At 35.9% G+C, this 20,974-nt stretch overlaps 1 protein-coding gene across 1 annotated transcript; it reads right to left on the bottom strand.

The window, feature by feature from the left end:
- Window positions 1-5,095: 5,095 nt before the first annotated feature.
- Window positions 5,096-17,843, bottom strand: LOC110467113 (calmodulin-alpha-like). The gene is made up of 6 exons (XM_021524042.1): window positions 17,634-17,843; window positions 13,195-13,225; window positions 11,584-11,733; window positions 9,992-10,114; window positions 8,955-9,209; window positions 5,096-8,173 (listed from the first exon to the last, which is right to left on the bottom strand). The coding sequence occupies exons 1-6, from the start codon at window positions 17,634-17,636 to the stop codon at window positions 8,139-8,141; spliced, it is 597 nt and encodes a 198-aa protein (XP_021379717.1). The 5' UTR covers window positions 17,637-17,843; the 3' UTR covers window positions 5,096-8,138.
- Window positions 17,844-20,974: the final 3,131 nt, after the last annotated feature.

Below are 20,974 nucleotides of genomic sequence, written 5' to 3'. Positions count from 1 at the left end.
AGCGTTACACCAGGTAGCCCAACACATCAAACGAAATATCCCTGGGTCATTTTTTGTACACCACTAGCTTGTATTTGGCTCCTGTATGTTAATACGGCAATCATGTAAGACAAGTATATATACACTAATATATGTGGCTTATATATGACATTTCGTCTTTTCAAAGCGAAAAGATGAAATGTCATATATAAGCCACCATACTAATACTGCAAGCATACTTTATATCACATTTTTTGTAACTGTTCGACACCTGGGCCCGATCGTTAAAAGTTTGGTTAGCTAAACAAGGTGTGAATATTATATAGTCACTGAACATCTATACAAGCAACTTAAGCTTTAAATTAAAATATTTAAAAAAATACACTGGATTAATATTTTATGTTTGGCAGGTGTTCAATCTTGGCCTGTACAACATAGGTCATAAAGATCGAATGACAATTTTTAAATAAGACATTGCATCCATTTTAGAATTGGTGATATTTTCATAATTATTAAACTAAAACAAAAATATATGCCTGGGGTAAAGCAACGATATTTTTAAACCCATGTTTAACATAAAAGAGCACGACAGTTTTACTAATTAAAGATTGACTGCAATGTAGTTTGATAGGACCGAATCACTGTATTATTTTCTGTAAGACTTTAGTCTATTTTAGGACCAGGAAGTCACGCATGGTGTTTCTTCACAACCTTATACACAGGTAATTTACAAAGCTCAATCTTAATAACATATCATTGTTTATGGGGTTTGTTCAGCAAGGACCATTAACTAGTTACGTCCATAGATAGATATCATCAAATAAAGCTACTGGCTTTTGATGGTAATACCTGTCGAAAATGATCTAAATTTTGACATTTTTATGTCTCTGCAATATAAGATCTAGTCAATATTTTAAACTTGCAAGTTTGATATATCCCATAGGTAGGGACATGTGTCATAACTTGATATTTGATAATTTATGGGGACTATCAATGTGAATATTTTACAATATTATTATCTGTTAAGCTGAATAAACTCAAATGATGTGTTTTTAACAACCTGAGTCGTCACTGAGGACCCATGCAATGGTATTTATACGTGATCCTTATCTTCACGGGGTATACGTATACTCGTATCAACTCAAATGTATTGTTGTTACGACCGGTAACAACAAAATAAAAATAGTAAATATGTAATAAATAATTAATAGCAAATGATATGTAATAAATAATAGGTAAATGATATGTAGTAAATAATATGTAATAAATTATTTATAGCAAATAATATGTAATAAATAATAGGTAAATAATATGTAGTAAATACTATGTAATAAATGCTATGTAATAAATATATAATAAATGATATGTTATAAATAATATGTAATAAGTTATATGTAATAGAAAATAATAAATAATAGGTAATAAATAATTGAATGATTACTACGTAATAAATAATAGAGATGGCAGTGTTTTACCGCATTACCACGAATGGTGTGTTTTAGATATCTGAGACCAGATGACATTGGATGATAAAGTTTAGGACTATGGACGAGTGTCATGGTCACCATCAAAATCTTGCAGCGAAATATGCTATTCCGTCGTGTTATATGAAGATCTATATTTTGGTTATGTTCATGAGATTGCCTTGTGGTTATGTTGTCACGGGCCGAGTTCTATAGAAACGAATACGCCTGCTGTTACCATGCTTTTGTGCCCTCTATACTTGGGGACACAAAAGTGACCAAAAGAAATCCGCTGCACCGATTGCAATATTTGGGATCTTTATATATCTTTCTGCTTCTGTCTACCTTTTCTGTCCTAGCGCCTTGCTTAGCAATACCTCAATTCTGGTTTAACGTTGAGCGTTCGCCGAGGTGAGGAAGGCAATGGGTTCTGTGCCCAGGCCGGGGCATACCAAAGTCCTTAAAAATGGTAGTTATTATTCCTTGCTTAACGTTCAGCTTTTAGGGAAATGGCAACAACTGGTTCACCCGTTGTCCGTATAATGTGATCGGGCGGAACGCTATGCTCGGTGCCTTCGGCAAGGTATTTTAGTGAGATAGCGCGGATCTGGTGCCGACTTCATAGTGCTATCTCACTAAAATACCTTGCCGAAGGCACAAGGAGGCAAGTACACCAACATACCCTGTCTCCGGTACATATACACGCATGCACGCTTACACAACACACATGGAGGAAAGTCCTTAAATAACCTAAGCTGTTAATAGGACTGTTAAACAAAATAAAACCAAACCCATATGAGGACGTGACATTACTTGGATTTGACTTCGATTTACATGGCGGTGTCGTCGATGAAGCATAAAACGCTAACCCTTCCGTAACACCTGGTCTTAATGTAAATCTTTCTTTTGTGCATATTTTGCCCTAGTTTTATCGATTAAGATTTCAAATTACCCTTTATTTGACACTCTGGAACTTCTATATTGTTTGTATGTAATATACGTATTCTGTGCTTTTCTGTGTCTCGATAAAGGATCAGATTGCTCCAAAATGTGACAATCTTGTTTTGTCTACATCGTTTGGATAGTTTCCTTGACCAATATTTCAATTTTGTATAATGCTTATCCTACAATCATACCTCTGTAAAGATTCAGTAGTATATGGGATTTTACCGTTATCATTTTTTATTTGCCTAATATATACTCGTATCATATCACCGGACTTTGATATATACATATACGTATATCACAAAGGGTGAACTAGTGTGAAATACATGGTGGCTGGTTTTAATGAAAGACATATTTATGATCAAACGACACACGCTATCCCAATGTAATGGGAGCATATCAACTGCGTGCCAAACCCTAACTTTGATATAATAGTGCAATGACACAGAGATATGTTATTTAGCAATTGATATAATCAGTACGTGTTGGAAATCTATCCCAAAATAGGCGGATTTAAAACCATCCAATGCTATGAGTAACACTTATCTAGTTAAGGAACATTGTTTTACTTAGATACATCGTGTTGTGACCTTAAGTATCTCGGATGAGTCCTAATTTGACATTAATTCCAAATGTAGCAGTAAAATATTTGATCGATCTGGCTTTCTGCATCTATGGAGACAAGTAGTCTAGTGGTAGGACGCCGAGCCCGTGACACAGTGTTGTATCTTGTTCCAGTCTTGTCCGCTGTAAATGAGTACGTGGATAAGAAGTGCTGGACTTGTGGAATGGTAGTTGTAAGGGCCGAAATGGCAGCACCGGTTGTATGTTCCCCAGGGAGTTGAGAAAGATATTGGCTGGTTGCAAAGGCCCTATAACCACGGATAATAATTTGTGAGCCGCTTTGAGACGCCCTAGTACATATGTTGTGATCAAGCTTAATATAAGAACCTCGAATTAATATCAATAATTATATAGAATCAAAATTTTGAAATAGGTGCTTCATTGTTTGTATTTCTAGTGATTATTCATAACTGACTATCATTGACTGGACATTGCATTAATGACAGATCTGCGTTACAAATGAAATTTTAATCTTGATTTAAGTCAAATATTGGGGATCTGTTGGAAAAATAGTTAAATATATAAAACAAGATATTATTGAACTTTGAAAATGCAAATAAATAAATAGATAAAAAGTGAAATCAGAAAATAAATATCTACATAGAGAGCCATGTAAGAACATTATATCACATTTTCACTATGGAATAAAGGCAAAATGTATTGTCTACCCCTTTCGTTCATTTATTGAACACTTCTTCCAGTTCATTTGATTAAGGTCATGAAAAAGCTGTTACACAATATTTTCATCTTTTTAATTAATTTTTTTTTTTTTTTAAATTGAAAACTTTTAGGAAAATATGAAAACGAAACAACTGAAATCTACATGCGATATTTCATAACATTAAAATTGGTTTTTGCTTTTGATAATTAATACCTATCTAAAATAATCATTAATCTATATAAGATATAATTATTATTATTACGTTTGGTGCTATATATAACATTTGTATCATCATGTACACACATGCATCAAGTTAATAATTAAATATATTGTAAATGTATTATGTACTGTTAAAAAATCTTCAAAAATAATAATAATAATAATAATATTTAACTTGTTTGTGTTACAAAAACTATAAAAACAACAGATCAATCGGTGGTATGCCAACTCAGGTCTATACCAGTTAAGGTTGTTTCCGAAACGTTTAAATAAATTTTCAATGATTTTGACTTAACGGGTTTTTAAAAACAGAATCTATATTATTCGAATTACATCCAGTTTATGTGATTATGGCCATCTAAGCCGTTGTTGCAGTATATTTTTACCTGACGTATTTATTATTTTGAAAACGTTTAGTAAAATACGAAAAAGCGCAACTATAACCACATTCGGTATTTCGTAACATTAATATCAGAGTACGAATGTGTCCTCTTTATTGGCCGTGAGATATATACGTAACACGTGTTATTATTTAAACAAAGCATTTGGAATGTTCTATTGAGTTCATCAAGGTCACAAGTGCACACGTATGTGACGGAAATATCACCACTGTATCACACACGTTCTGTAGACTGGTTGGTTGGCTTTACGATACGCTGTTTATCGTGGTCTTGTGTGGTTGGTTATAGCTATTTTACGATGCTTTATGACATATATCACATGTGTAGCTTTCGACTTCAAGAAAGTCTTATGCAAAGAAAAATAGAAACAACTCCTGCTTTAATGTTAACAAATGTACTCTTTTTGAAAGATAAACGCAACACACAAAAACACAAACATACAACTAACACACAAGAAACAGTTTACCTCTTTATTACTCTTTTTAGCAACAATTTACAAGCATCAATACATGTGGCGCATCAGGGGCTACTCACTCCAACAATTTTACTACCATAACTGCATTAACCTGTATTTATGCTAATATTTTGAATAAGCTAAACTCAGGCGGTATTGAGAGAAGCAGCTAGACTCTAAAAATGTCTCCGGAGAAGCACCTACACAGCACAGAAAAAAGTGAGCAGTAAGACTATGAAAATGTCTCCAGAGAAGCGACTAGACTCTGGTTGTGAACACCCCTAGAGAAGCCATGATGAGAGCAGCTAGACTCATGTGATACTTCAGAAAAGCCGCATCCCCACACTAATATAAAACTATGTTTATATTGGGGTTAATTCCCCTAGAATTTAATAATGAGCCAGTTAAATAAAGCTAGACTAGAACTAAAGCGAGATACATCAGGAAACTGTATGGGAAGCTGCATATATACCAACCTTCCTGAAGTGAGTAGCCCAAACAACCTACAGGAGAGCAATACTACCTGCCACAGGCAAGTATAAATGGTACAAGTAATACTGTCACTTGCTCAACGTTACATTCATTGGGGAAAGAACAGCTACTAATTACAAGGGGGAAAGAAATAAAACTATATTTCATATTGGCAGAACCTAAATGCATATATGATCTTGGCATGAAGCTGGGGATGGTGGGTGGGTACACATAAACAACAGCGGTTCACTGCAGCCTCCCCGGATGAAGGGGGCTGCTACCAATTAAGAGACCCCTATATGGGACAATTTACTGCTCTGCGATTTGTCAATTTTTCATCCACTAATTACCATTCCTTTATTAAATAAATAACCAAACAGCTCATGGTTGTATAAGGGAAATATCATGAGCTGGATATAAACTACATGTATATACAAAACAACGTATAACATTATAACCGCTAAAACAAAAGAGGAGCTGAATACATCGTTGTATATAAACTATAATTTAATATATTGGATATCAAATTATCATTTTAATTTGGTAAAAGATACCTTATGCCAAAAAGTGAGTTACACTGCTTCATACAGCGGTTTTGTCCTTTCAGAAGTCATTAGTAATTGATGTTGCTTCACACTGAAGTCATATTTTAATGGTTAGGTTGTGCACCAAGACAGTTTAATTTCAGCCGGATGGCAAAGTTCAAAATGAGCAATTCAACCACAGTCTGTCACTCCCGAGAAGTTGGCAGTTACCTGGAATTTATTCTGGCCCAGTTGATAAAAAATATTAGTGGTAGAATCCCGTTGGGAACTGTTTTTTTCTGGAATGACTAAAGGTTTGCTTAATAATTTCTGAAAGGAATACCATTCCTTGTAAAACTTTTATGAGAGAAAATAAGATGATGAAATAAACAAATTAGAACTAACTGCGGTGTTTTGAATGTAGCTTGTTACACTGCCGCTCTAACTGACAAGTGTCCTGACCCAACTCTGCTATAGTTATATTAGTCTCGTTCAACCAGATTCTTGTATTCTGCACAAGCTACGCCGAACAGAGAGTCTGGCCAAAGTCTACGATATCGTTTTGTTACGTTAGAACGAAGCGTACTAGAATTATGGTAAACGATTTCATTGGTCAGAGGTAGATACACCCTTTTCAACTTTAAAAAGAAATTGAGTGCCGCGAAATTGCATTGGATATTTTAATTCATGAAAAAACTTACCTGTACATGCATTCCTGAAACATCCTTGTTTTCACTTTTATCGAGAAAATCTCAAAACTGATTGCAAGTATTTTCATTGGATATTTTACAATAATTCATGAAGCTAACAATGCTATTGATACAAGTCAAGTCTAATTACTTGAGTGAGAATCTGTAGTGTTTTGAATGGTGTACAGGTAAAATCTCACTTGTTTCCAACCTCAGTCAGCATTGTTAGCTTTGTGCGCAGATATGATTTATTCAGTGGAAATAAATTGCATTATTCTGGAGATTTGACACATTTTCTTGCATTTTTCTCATCGTTTCCGTTGTTTGTGATGATTTTATATGTCTGACTAATCGACCAGTTATTCTGGAGGTATTTTTGATGTATTGCTATATTACATATGGATAAATCGGTTATGCCCCTTTGTCGTTAACAGGAAAAACAAGTTGATGTATAAGTTATCTGTTTAGCCAATTTTTTTAATGTATGACGTCATAGAGGGTTCTTTCGGTACCCTTCACTTTTTCGTTGTATTCTACATATCATTTCGAACCTTTACATACGGATTCTTTTATTTAAAACCTTTTATTCAACTAATGAGTTCTACATTGACAAAGTTGCGATACGATGCATTAAAAGGATAATCTTGTTTGGCATTCCGCATTTACAAGCAAACATTTCAAAAAGGCAATTCATGGTTTTGTTTTTCTGGCGGTAATCTTTGTTATATCGGCTATGAATGTCGTTGATTGCCATGTTTACCTACCACATTTTTCTATTATTTTTCAACATTACAAAATGTGGTCCTTTCAATGCTAACATACAGAAACATTTAGAGATTTCAAATTTTTCTTTAATCAAAGATAAGCATTTTATTTATCAAGATCACAACAGGTGATAACATAAATCATAATCATGAAAATGCATTAAGATTTCGAAATGTACAAATTAAATCAAAGATAAATATTTCATTTGTCGCGATTACACAAGTGATCACATAAATCACATTCATAAAGATGTATATAGATTTCAAAACGTACAATTTAAATCAAAGAAGAACATATTCAATCAAAATAAGTGAGTTGAAACATTCAGTTAAAAGAGATATGGGACGGAATACGTCTTAAGATTTCAAAATCTACAACTTTAATCAAAGATGAACATATTTAATCAAAATAGGTGAATTGAAACTTAAAGTTAACCCTTTCACAACTGTAGACCATACTGGACTCATCAAGATACATGCATGGTAGTGTCTACTAAAGTAGCATAGGGGTGAAAGGGTTACAAGAAATATTGGTATGCGTATCGTGTGTCTGCAAAATACTAGCGTGGATGTTGATCACTTATATGTAGCGTCCGTTAACCATTTACTCCTCTGCGCATCAAGGCAGTGACGTGGCCATTATCAGAAAACACCAAGGGAATAATTATCACCATTTAATATCACAAACTGACACCGATTGTTTATTTTTTTCCCTCAGCTGGCATATACACATATTGTTGACTACATGTAATAGACGATCAATCATGGTAAATATGATCGCCATTTGTTTGTATAGATGTAGTCAACATTCCCTTGCTAAATCTTCGTCAAAAACACGTTTGTCTTACGTATAAAACATCAAATAAGACTACGTTTAGTTATGGGCCCATTTAGAATTGATCTGTGTTCCGCCTGCAAAGTTTGAATTTTAACAAAAGTACAGGTCACTTCTCCATTTCCAGTAAAATTTCGCAGAATTCTGAAATAGAACAAAGTAATGTCAATTTTGTGTATAATCATATGTACATAATGTAAAGTTGAGTGTATCAAATCCACTATGTTTAATCTTTAAATACAACTGATAGCACAAATGTCTCAGAAGAGGAAAATTGCACAGCCAGAACGGGACTCGAACCCAGCATACCTGAACTCACGAGGCGCTCTCTACCAAATTAACTAACTGGTCACCTGCGATTGACACAGCCCAGTTTAGCTACCTTCCTCCCCCTTTTGTCCATCCTCGATACTCCAAGGATAACGCTCAGTTTCGCTCGCTACACCTCTGTCATAGCAAATTGAAAGGCACGCGGCAGGCTATTTTATTGGTTTCAGGTAAAAGCTCAGGCTGAGGAGCGACACCCGACCTCAAAGCCAGCCCATTTTATCGTTAGGCGACCGACAGATTATGTTCATGTACATCAACGGATCGAACTAGTATTCTTGTATCATCCATAAGCTAGTGCACACTGAACCTTCAATTTTACTATGACATATTCCAGTGATGCAGAGAGCGAAAGTTAGCGTAAACCCTGGGGTATAGAGGACTTTTTGTCTAAGTCTTCACCCCCGAAGAAAACACTGTTCACAACTCAGGTTCAGGTATCCTTTACCAATGGTAAACCCAGTTCTTAAAATAAGAGTCGGTTTCATTAACAACTGGATCACAAGAAGAAAAATGGACGGCCAGACCGAGAGTCGACCCAGAGACCTCCGAAATATACACCGACGCTCAAACCAATTGAGGTACCTGGTCAACTTACCTTCCCAGTTGATTTGTCCGTCATGATCCGTGTCAGCCTCATATACCATGTCATCAGCATCCTCGTCGTCGAGTTTTTCTCCAAGTGTCACCATGATGTGCCGCAAGGTGGCAGCATTTATCATACCTGTGCCTTCTTTGTCAATCATCTTAAATGCACTCCTAAGCTCCGCCTCCTTATCTCGTTCCTTACTCAGCCTCTTTCCACATACAGTAAGAAATGATTTCAAATCTAGCGTGCCTTTCACTTCACTCGCTGTAAGGTATTAGAAATATAATCTTAGATAGTTCACGTCGAAAGCATCCACTTTAAAATGTGTTTGTCATGTTTTTCGTCCTTTTAACAGATATGGTAATTTAAGGACGTGCCAGATTTTGGTGGTGGAGGAATGACGGGGTACTCTGAGAAAAACCACTGACCTGCGACAAGTACCTTGGGATTGTTCCCCGAAGGCAATTTTGAAATTGTATGACATTTATGGAATTTTATATTTCTATGATGGCTTTTTATATCACGTTGAACAGCGTTGATATGATACGGATTTTAAGAATTCTCGTACTACTCACAAAATAGTGATTATGAAATATAAAATAAATCAATAAATAAATATTCTGAGTATAAAATCTACTTGGCCTGGCAAGGATTTCTAATCCTGGACTCTCGAGTTTTGACTGGCCGATTTGCGCTACAGTTATATCCAAAACGAAATCAAGGGGAGGTTACTGCTATTACGAAATATACACTGGAATAGTCTTGTATCTTGCCTGCAGTTGAGCAGGGATTCTCAAAAAATGACAAATTTAGAAACTAGCCGCCTGATACGTTACCATATCTTATAGCAAAAGTTAAAAAAAAAATCGTTTCAACAGTTTAATCGAGTTGTGTCTTACCTAAACTAATGTAAGATATAAGTATGTGTCCTATCATGTAACACGAAGCACTATCATAAATATATGAGTTTGTTAAAACAATTTCTTTCCGTCGCCGGTTATATACATGATAAACATCGGATCTGAATAAACATCATTATAAGATACCTTTAAATGCAGATTTTGGAGGCGATGATGGTGGTTCTCTTTCTTGTTCCTCCTGTTGCTCGGTGGGCGGGTCACCTTCCTCGCCTTCCGCTGGAGCTGGCTTTTGGTCAGGTGGAGGTACCGCTGCAAACAATAGTATTCTTTTCACACTTAGATGTATTATTAAAACACGTTATTAAATGAAGTGAAATGAAACATATGTAACAGAGCGCATGATTAATTAAATCTAAATCACTGCCCCCGCTAGGGATCGAACCCGGGTCCTCTGGCTTACTAGTCTTACGCTCAACCGAACGAGCTAAATAGAAGTTCTCTATAGCCGAGTCGGTAGGAAGTGGCTAGTATTTTACCAGGGTGACACTATAGAAATAGTAAACTTCAAATGAGGACATCGAAATTCCTAATTGGAATCTCATGAAAATGTGAAGAAACTCATAGGAACGAAAAGTATGAACACAGAATATATAAATATATGAGTACATAGTGTCTGATGGTCTTCGAGTTTTTTCGCGTTTTTAGTATGTATGACATACAAAGGGAACTGACTTAAAACGTGAAACACGCGCCTTTGAGTAATGAACGTTAAACACACACACACAGTTGATTGCACCTTAAAACCAGGTAATAAATTCAGTAAGCCAAAAATGAATAACACTGTATCATAAAACTGTTTCGTCCTTCTAGGAATCATCGGTGATGCTCGTAGCCAAAAAGAAATCCGAATTGTCTAAACTACTTTTGAAACCGGCAGTTGCGTAAACACTTTTATTTATGAAACTAAAAATTAAAGGAATACTGGTTAATTTGAAATTAAATAATCTGTAAAAGTATGTTATGAACCAAACTACTTTCCAAAAACGAGAACTGTTGGCATTAAGGTTACAATTAACCTCGGGAACTAAATATAAACCAGCAATGTTTACCGCATTGTTCTTGAAAGATGAACGCAACACACACAGGCGTAGTATCAATCAATGGACGATCCGTACTTTGTATGTTATACACATATAAATGTGCTTTTATACAGTATTCACGTGTTAAAAACCCCACCTTATCAAAAGTGAAAATGACGTTTGCTATCTGAATCCAAAACTTCCTAAATATTATCACGTAAAATAGACAACAAAATATAATGTATCTCAGCGTCAACAAACAAGGACAACATCTGAAATGAGGGAGTTATCGAAAAAAAAATGAAAATACTTCTATGACCCTTATACAGTCGGAAACGAAATGAGAAGCTCAAAATACAGAGTATGCATTTTTAAATAAAAAATCGGGAAAAGTCATTTAACAACATGCGATTAACCTTAGGCAAGGATGTCTCTCACGCTGGCAATTATAAAATATATATCCAAATATACCCATAGAGACGTCAAGTATTTAAAACAAAATACCCTTGTAACATTTGTACGGTTCCGCAACACATCGGGCATTATATATTGACCCTAGACTTTCGAGATGGGTACTCTACTTGGACAATGGACAGTCTGAGGGAGACTCGATGTTTTATCACCCTGTCAAGTGATATGTTAAACCAATCCAACACATTATGCTGTAACATTAATGATGCATCATGATAGAACTCTCACCATTAGATATGGCATTTATTTGTAACACGGTGTCTTCTAGATCTGCTTCGGTAGGTTGATCTCCTAGCGCTCGTAACAAAGTACCAAGATCTTTGAGGGGGATTGTGCCCTTGTCTTCCGTGTCGAACATGCCAAACGCCTCCTTGATTTCTGAAACAGAAACAAATGTCGTTTACCTATAAATGTTGTTTGTTGCGTTTACAATAAGAATAGTATTAAAAAAGGGTGATATCACCTGTGTGTGTAGTATTGTAACACTCTTATGATAACTTTAATTCATAATGCATACGGGAATGTCATACATGCAGTGATTTTCGTCAATTGTTTTGAATCATAATGATTGACAGTGTGTCTACATCTGCTACATGGGATCAATGAATATTTTGGCAAAACGTGATAAACACACTACAACAACACAACATTGCAATATATATATATACCTATTTGAGACGCCATGCCATTGGGGATACTTATGCATAATTCGAATCTACAGCCTTTCTGAAAGCAATTGCAAAATATTACCTATGTAGGTGTACATTGTATTAGCAGTGATCACTCGGGTTTCGCGATTTAAATTATACCTGTTCTCACAAGGTTTTAATGAAAGGTTTCTGACCCATTTCATAATATATTTTCGCTTCGCTGTACAAGTACATCCTCCCCCCCCCCCCCCCCCCCCCTGCAATGTTTCAGTATGCATATGCAATATCTGCATAAACCTTTAAATATTCTCTGTAACTATTCTCTGTAACACTGTTGACAGATTCCTGGTACTGTAAAAATGGAATTTATTTGCGATTTGCTAGTGATTGTGTTGTTTTGCGTTGAGGAAATTAGCGCAAATATATCCACGCGCGAAAAAAATATAAAAGATAGCATATGGATCATAGACATATAGAACATAAACATGGCAGAACCATAGCCTCCCAGCGGTCGGTTTAAAGAGACGCAACAAGAATATTTCCACATACAAGGGTTTCCACATTAAAGCCATATGCTCGGTTGCCGAACAACATCAGCGTCGCTCTAGCACTTTCTCGTTAATGATGCGGATCTATTGCAATTAATCGCAGATTTATCAACAAATGCTGCCAAAGTATTTAAGGAACACATAGGCAGACATAAGCTATAGACGAAGAACCTTATTCGTTTATTTTTTGCCTAAGTATATCAATTTTTTATCTATAGGAAATCCTTTGACTGTTTAATTCACTTTCAGTCAAAACTTACTGTACAGAATTATATACTTAAAACTGACAGATTTTCTAAAACTGAATAATATGACATGTAAACTATACATATCTTACCCCCAACCACCTTACTCTAAGGAAGTTTAAACTATTGTTATCCATTAATTATTGGTATATCTATATGCGTGTGATGCGTGTATGAATGGTGTTATCATGTACTGAATATATTAGTTGCTGTTTAGTATACTTGGTGATAGGTTTACATAAGTGTCTGTGACACTTGCTTCTATTTCCCTTTGTCTTCTCTGTTCACTGTAATAACATGCTTGAACTGAAATGAAAGAAAGTTTAAACTAAAACTAATTGCATTTCGGTTCTTTAATTTAGATTAAAATGCAATGACATGAGCTACAGTACAAACCTTCCAGTTTGTCTTCATCCAGTAGGTCCGCCTGAAACATAGCAAGAATTGTACGTTAAAAGACATTAGGAGCAGAACGAACTGATGACAGCGGGAACTACAAACAATTTGCATTATTGATTTGACTAAGATTCGTTTTAATTGTGCTAATAACTGCTGAAAAAAGGCTTCCTGACATTGTACTGATAAAACCGTTCTCAAGCTCAAACATGGATTATGTGTAAACATTTTTTTCTTATCCACTTAAATCATGTACCCTAGTAGAAAAGTCAAGTGTAAACATTTTAAACGATGTTCGGTTTTAAGCCTCTCCACAGTTTCTCCAAATCATTGGCAAAATGTGATATTTTTTTTTACTAAGTTACTGTTCCACCGAAACAGAAAACTTGTCAGAAAATGTTTTAACATGAGACTTGCTTCATTACAAACGGCCCCCTGGAAACTATCGAAAAAAAAACCCAGGTGTCAACAAAAATCAAAAACTCCAAATCGATAACGATAAACCAGGGCAAAATTATGAACAAGAAAACGTTAACATCAAGACACTTGAAAACTTAAGAGAAGAATAAGACCAGATGCATTTCACAGGCTTAGACAATAACTATTCAGTTCTCATAACCTGTGTATGTTTGTATTCCAGAACGTAGACTAACTTTAGATTAAACTTTATCTTATTATCGATATAATATTCCAGACTAACTTTAAAGTCGGGTGTAAGAGGTATTTAACTTAGCAATTAATGCAATATTAAAGAAATTCGACTTTTCGACTCCTCATGGAAATGCTGTTTTGACGAATCCAGATTTAACGGTGACAATAGTTATCACATAAATATTAAATGACAATCAATACTGAGACTGGCCGTGGTTCAGTTTCGGGAAGAGGTGAACATTGACGGTCGTAAATAACCTTGTTTACATTGACGATTTCGGTCGTTAATAACCTTGTTTACATTGACGATTTCGGTCGTAAATAACCTTGTTTACATTGACGATTTCGGTCGTAAATAACCTTGTTTGATAATTAAAGGTATTCAATGACTGCGTTAAGTATTTTGCGACCATAAATTGAGTTAAGTCTTCATAATAGAAGTATATTTCATCGTTTATATAAAAATACATTTCTGTATAAAATAATCACTTCTAAAAGCAAAATCGGGTTCTTACTCCGTCTAATTGCATTGAAAGCATTGCGTTCATTTAAAGAAAGAGATTATGACCTTTTTTTATTTAACGGGTTTCACATTTGTATTATCGGAGTTTTATAAGAGATATTCTATAAAGTATGTCAATAGCGGTGCTATAGATATCCTTACCAAAGGACACCCACACTGAGAAATTCACAAATGATCTTTCATTAATGCTAATTTAGTTATGTTATATATTGATGACTATTTGAAAGGAGAATTATAAGTGAATTGAAAAGCAAAATATTTTTGACATTTTTGAATATGGATATACAGAATGTTAAAGGCTCATAAGTTAAAGCACAGAAAACAGGCAAAATATGAATGGCACTTTTTTTGTAGTTCATTGTTGATCTGAAGTAAATATAGATAGGTTTTCTATTGATGAGTGTGTTAAATATTTCGTCGTTTGACATACGCTGAATTGAGGAATCTGCGTCGAGATGATATCATAATTTAATTGCAGTTATCCAGAGTACTCGAATGGTTACACACATTTTCTGTTTGTAAAACATTGTATACACTGACAGGCTTGGGTGACATACGGTGAGAAAGTACCATTATACATTCTGTACGAACCCGTATTCCAGCATATTTGTTTTAAAAGACTAATATATACACGTTCACTGACACGATCAAGTTACAACATATGACTGTTAAGGTAAATTAAGGATCGCCGTACCACTGCCACAAACTGAAACTATACATTGGAAACTGTTTTTCTCCGGGTACTCAGGTTTCCCCTCACATTAAGACCCCGCGAGCTAACAACCGTGCCAAGAAGAGTGATAAAAATATAAGTTGGAATAAGTTGTTTGATAATTGTTGTAAAATAACTGAAGTTTTAATTTATGTAACTGTTTTTTTGGCATTACTAGAGCTTTGATAAATCGCTTTTGAAAAGACATTCATGCCCTGAAGGGCTTAAATGAAAAATAATAAAGATGAGTTAAATAAAACCTAATCAACAACAGTGTTCTTCTGTGAGTAAAAATCCAGTGGGGCTTGACCGGGATTCGAACCTCGGATCTCTGAATGCTATACTATTGGTACCCGGTATACACTGGTTACCTATTGAACGGAAGTGTGCTGGTCCAAATGTGTTACAGTTATATCTTAAACGAAACTAAAGGGAGGTTACTGTATATACCAAAAATCACAGTACAGTGGGCCGGGGATCCTTAAACATGTCAGTTCAAAGGGCATTGACTGAGTTTAACAGATATAGGCGTTTAAAGAATCTTTACAAACGATATGTACATTAATTTCGGCTGTTTTGTTCCTTTACTGGAGTGAGCGTATATAGCCACGCTTTGTTTACATGTCATTAATGCCAAAACATCGTCTGGACCTGTGAGTCATATCAATACATCTCATGTGATATATCCACAACATCGTTTTGATATATATACATATTTTTAAAATTCTTTGGTCGAATTATATTGTTGAATTTGATTGAAGAGCAGGGTACAAGTCTTCCATCGCGAACAATCTGAACACTCTATTCAGCCTATAGACTTTTACACCTTTTAAAAGGATCCCCGTACCACTGTCGAAAACTGTATTCACGTGTTGAAAAGTGTTTTTCCCCGCATTACTTATGAAAAGAAATATATATATATATATTACTAAATGTTTATGATTTTTTTTTATTGAAAAAATGCAACAGGTTCAGGTCTGACACATGTCACCGTAATCTAATCAACTAGGTTACTTGGTAAACAAGTGTATCCTAACCCTGTCCCACTACAGTAAGAACCAAAACAAAATAAATGGGGTGCCACTGTCGGCACGAACAGTATCATTGATGATAAGAAAAGTATATGTTACAATTTGAGAAAATCGATTGTAAATACGCCCTGTGATAAAAGAGTCTGGCATTCGTTTCCCTTCATATTAGATATATGATACTCGTTTAGAGGCTTGCAAAAATGGAAAATTCAAAATCCATGTAATAAATCTGATACGAAGGGAAAGTCATGACAGATCCTATATATATCAATATGCAAGTACAAGGTCAGCACATGGGTGTTTCAACATCGTATAGCCGGTAAGATTGTCCAGACTAAAGTTAATAAGATTAAAGACGGTCAGAGTGTCGGAGTGGTACTCACTAATGCTGTGTGTATATATAGAAAAGTCACGACCGATTGTTATATTTAATAGGATTTAGTTTTAATCGCCTTTTAACCAGACCACAAACGAAGCCTCTTCGCTGTCTTAGTCTTTCCAACAGTAATGTCAGGGCTTAATATTGTCAACGACATTCCTGTGAGTCAAAGAGCAGTGCATAACCTAGCTAACATAAATATTAGCTATTACTCATGTGTGATGTAGACAGAGAAGTCTCAAATCAAGGGTTAGATTTTTTGTAGCTAGCATGAGGCTTTGCCGAATGCTAAACTTCAAAAATCTTATCCTGGTGATTGAGATTTTCCCTGTCTGTATTACTCAGGAGTCATTGATTTTTGTATCCCATACTTTCCTATAGCTCTGTAAAGCGTTGTAATGGTGAACGTATTGCACCCCGCCATCATCAAGGGTTTGGGGTTGGGGGTTGAAGGGCGAAAGATGTGACACAATTGATGACACTTCCCTGGTAACACTGCATAAACTGATGACGCGATGTTGACATTTTCAGAATAAAATAATGTGTGAACTGTTTTTATCTGGCATGCAAAGACAGGTTAATCGTTTCCCTCAGAAATATTAGAATGCACATGTAAAGTGTGGGATAGACATATAACTGACCCTCCTTAAATGACCAAAGCTGGTAATAGGACGTAGAACTCAAACACACAAGCAAACATTCAAGGGAAGCATCTATATACGACAATACTGTTACATGTTCATTGCTTTGTTATGAAACCTGAGTACCTTCATTATCCTGTAGCATGGGCTCAAATGCTTTCTTACTAAGTAAGTAATTCTCACATATCATTCTCGATCATTTATTTAGATTGTGTTCGTAGACCAAGTAATCTCACAATAACTAGGACTGACTGTTTTCACAGATTCTATCACTGCTATTACATTCTAAACGAATGACCGTAGACTACTGCTATGTAATTGACACTGATAAGTGTATTTGTAAATATCATACATATGTATCAATGCTTGTACAAAATGTACCACGATTAACAAGACGGATACTTCTGACACATTCAATATAAATAATACACAGACATATTCAAGAACATTTAGAATAAAATATACTTCGATCTACCCTAAAAATAAGAAAGTTTTGACTTACCATGTTGATATCTGTATCCTGTTTTCGCCGTCTACAGAGTAAGTAGGCACTTTAAATAAGAATGCATAACTATATATGTATATATATACAAGTGACTACGTGATCGCCGGTCTGCGGATTGTGTAGTGTAGGTTCACTGGATACAAGACAATGGACGCAGAAGATATTCTACTAGACCATTGTTAGTCGGTTCTATACAAATATCTATCATTATGCTACGGCGAAATGTATGGAAGCCTTAAAATACCACCCTTGGGTACAGAGTTGGTAACGTACAATATATTTTGTCTATAGCTGATGGAGATTTATTCGCCATTTTGTCCTTGACTTTGTGACTACGCATGGCCAACAATGGACGATATATATAGCCATATGTTAGTAACCCTTTATATAACATTATCTGACTACGTACCAAGAATAAGCTTCGTGTTAATCTTTCTTCCTACCACAACCTACGCATGATGAGTTGTAAGTGGAAAGTAACTGCTTTTACCGGGAAATTTACCCTACAGTTTTGATGTTCGCCTTTTTCGCCCTCATTATCATTACAGCGAATATAAATAAACAGTAAAAGAAACATAGCCATTAAATGTGAGTAAAATTAACACTGGGCGAAAATTAATTGCATGAGCGAAGATTTAAACTATGACTGCGCAAAAGTTCCCCGGTATGCAGTATGCAAAAGGTTTAAATTTATTATTGAAGATTCTTTAATTTAACAATCGATTATGAAAATAATGGTTTTTGTTTTTTAGAATAATGATACAATATCAACTATCAGTAAAGTGGTGATACAGAATAGTTTTTTTCTGTCTGAAATTTTAAAAATATCAACAGTTAAATCCTCCTTCCAAACCAACGCAGTGTACATACCGTAACGGAATAAACTTTCACTACAATACATAACAGTGAAATCATCCTCATAAAACACCGTTGTGCAAGTTCCCTCACAAAATACTGGAAGCCTTGTCCGATACAACAAGTAATACCGACCATGTGAAAGCATACTAGTGCAACAGAAGAGAAAAAATGCATAGCCAGACCGGGGTTCGAACCCCCGACCCTCCGAACTCTAGACAGACACTCTACTGATTGCGCTGCCTGGTCGCCAACGATCGACCCAGTCCAGTTCCGCTACACTTGTTAAGAGACTGAAGTGTCTTAAAACACAGATCAAGTATTATCGTGGCAACCCTTGATGTAAACATCAATTTTTTATACCTATTACCATGTGAAATAAATCTAAATGTGTAAAGGAGACTTAAAGGAAACCTTGAAGCCCCTAGTTGGACAACAATGATGATGCAAAGAGACGGCTAATATGTGAAACCAAATATAACCCTTTTTCTTTAAATCGAAGAGAAAAAAAATGTGTCCAAATATGTCCCAGAAGTAAGGTGTCAGGTGGCAAAGTGGATAGCGCACTTGCCTTTCACCAAGGCGACCGGGGTTCGATTCCCTGATCGGACGTGAAAAGGTATTGGGTCATCTGGCCGACCACGCGGGTTTTCTCCTGTTACTGCGGTTTCCCTCCAACACTAAGACTCCTAGCACGCTTACATTCAGTCCAACATACGTGATTCGTATCAGTTAACATAACTTGCTTCACTATGTAAGGTTTATATCGTAGTAAAGGAGCAACAGGACAGTTGTCGTCAATGATAAATATGTACACGTTGTATATTGAGTACTTTGACGGCGATCGGTGGACATTGGGTTAGTCACGTTCAATCAGACGCTTGATCACTTGTAATTCGCGTAGCTTGCGTAGACAACAAGAGTCTGGTTGAACGAGACTATAAATTGCTTTGCATACACGTGTTCCGTTGTTCCGTAGTCGTTACATTGAGGGTGGACGCCGCCCGCCCTGCCGTATATAATTACAGTGGCCATATTGTTATCAGTACCTATCAATTATTGAAACCAATACCCAATAACAGTAAATTCTGAAGTGTATAAAAAATATACAGTGAAAAGGGAAGAATGTTTTATATATAGTTATCATTTAGTATAACAGGTTTTATTGAAAACCAATACAAAAGCTCGCTAGGAGGTAGTTCTGTTCACCCTTTGTCTGTCCAAAGTCGCCATTCCCTTAACAAAGTAATGCACAGGAAATATAGTGCCGGCGTTCATGACTAATTACAACATTTGGTAATTAAAAACCGAAACATACAGTGGCCCAGCATTTCCTTCGAGATTGGTTTTATATTACTTGAATAATAAATATCATCGACAAAAATATCCAACAGAGAAATATAGGGTTCAGGGATTATACCACAAAATTCAGATACAGTTAAGTTTTGCGCCCAGGTATAGACAAAGGTTCAGTTAATAAGAGCTTCCAGGCATACAATGACAATACAAATACAGTTATAAAGAGGTCCCGGTCATATATCAGGGTACAGTATGAAAAAGACCAGATCACACATTAATGAAGAGGAGGCACAGAAAACACATCAAAATACAGTTATTAAGGAGCCTCGGGTACACATCCTATTAGTACTACAATGTATCTAAAGGACCTAGACATACTTTTGAAACTGTTAATTACGGGACACACGAGTACATAAGGCAAAATATATGTGAAGGACCTAGACATCCACACATAGTGATGTAGAGGCCCCATGTCATAATACAGTTATATTGTAGACACGGGCGTACATTAGAATACTAATGTAGAGTACATAGCCATTCATTATGAAACATGTTATGATACATTATTTCCTTCGATATTGGTTTGATATAACTTAGGGCCAAGGGAATGTACACTGTACTGATGTAGAGGGCCCAGGCATTTTATCATCAATGTACGTATGTAGAGGCCCAGGGCATACATCGGGATATTGGTATGTAGGGGCCAAGGGCTCACATCGGGATATAGTACTGTAATGTAGAGGCCCACGGCTAACAACGGGATACAGTTACACTGTATGTAGAAGCCCCGGGCATACATTGGGATATTGTTATGTAGAGGCCCAGGGCATACATCGGGATACTGTAACATTGTACATGTATGTAAAGGCCAGGGCATACATCGGGATAGTACTGTTATGTAGAGGTCCACGGCTAACAACGGGATACAGTTACACTGTATGTAGTAGCCCCGGGCATACATCGGGATATTGTTATGTAGAGGCCCAGGGCATACATCGGGATATTACTGTTATGTAGAGGCCCACAGCTCACAACGGGATACAGTTACACTGTATGTAGACGCCACGGGCATACATCGGGATATACTGTTATGTAGAGGACCAGAGCTCACATCGGGTTACAGTAATAGTGTACATGTATATAGAGGCCCAGGGCATACATCGGGATAATACTGTTATGTAGAG

Source organism: Mizuhopecten yessoensis, unplaced genomic scaffold (genome assembly GCF_002113885.1).
Source record: "Mizuhopecten yessoensis strain PY_sf001 unplaced genomic scaffold, ASM211388v2 scaffold11161, whole genome shotgun sequence".
Taxonomy (NCBI): domain Eukaryota; kingdom Metazoa; phylum Mollusca; class Bivalvia; order Pectinida; family Pectinidae; genus Mizuhopecten; species Mizuhopecten yessoensis.
The sequence above is the reverse complement of the archived record's forward strand: the minus strand, read 5'-3'. Positions and strand labels throughout refer to the sequence as shown.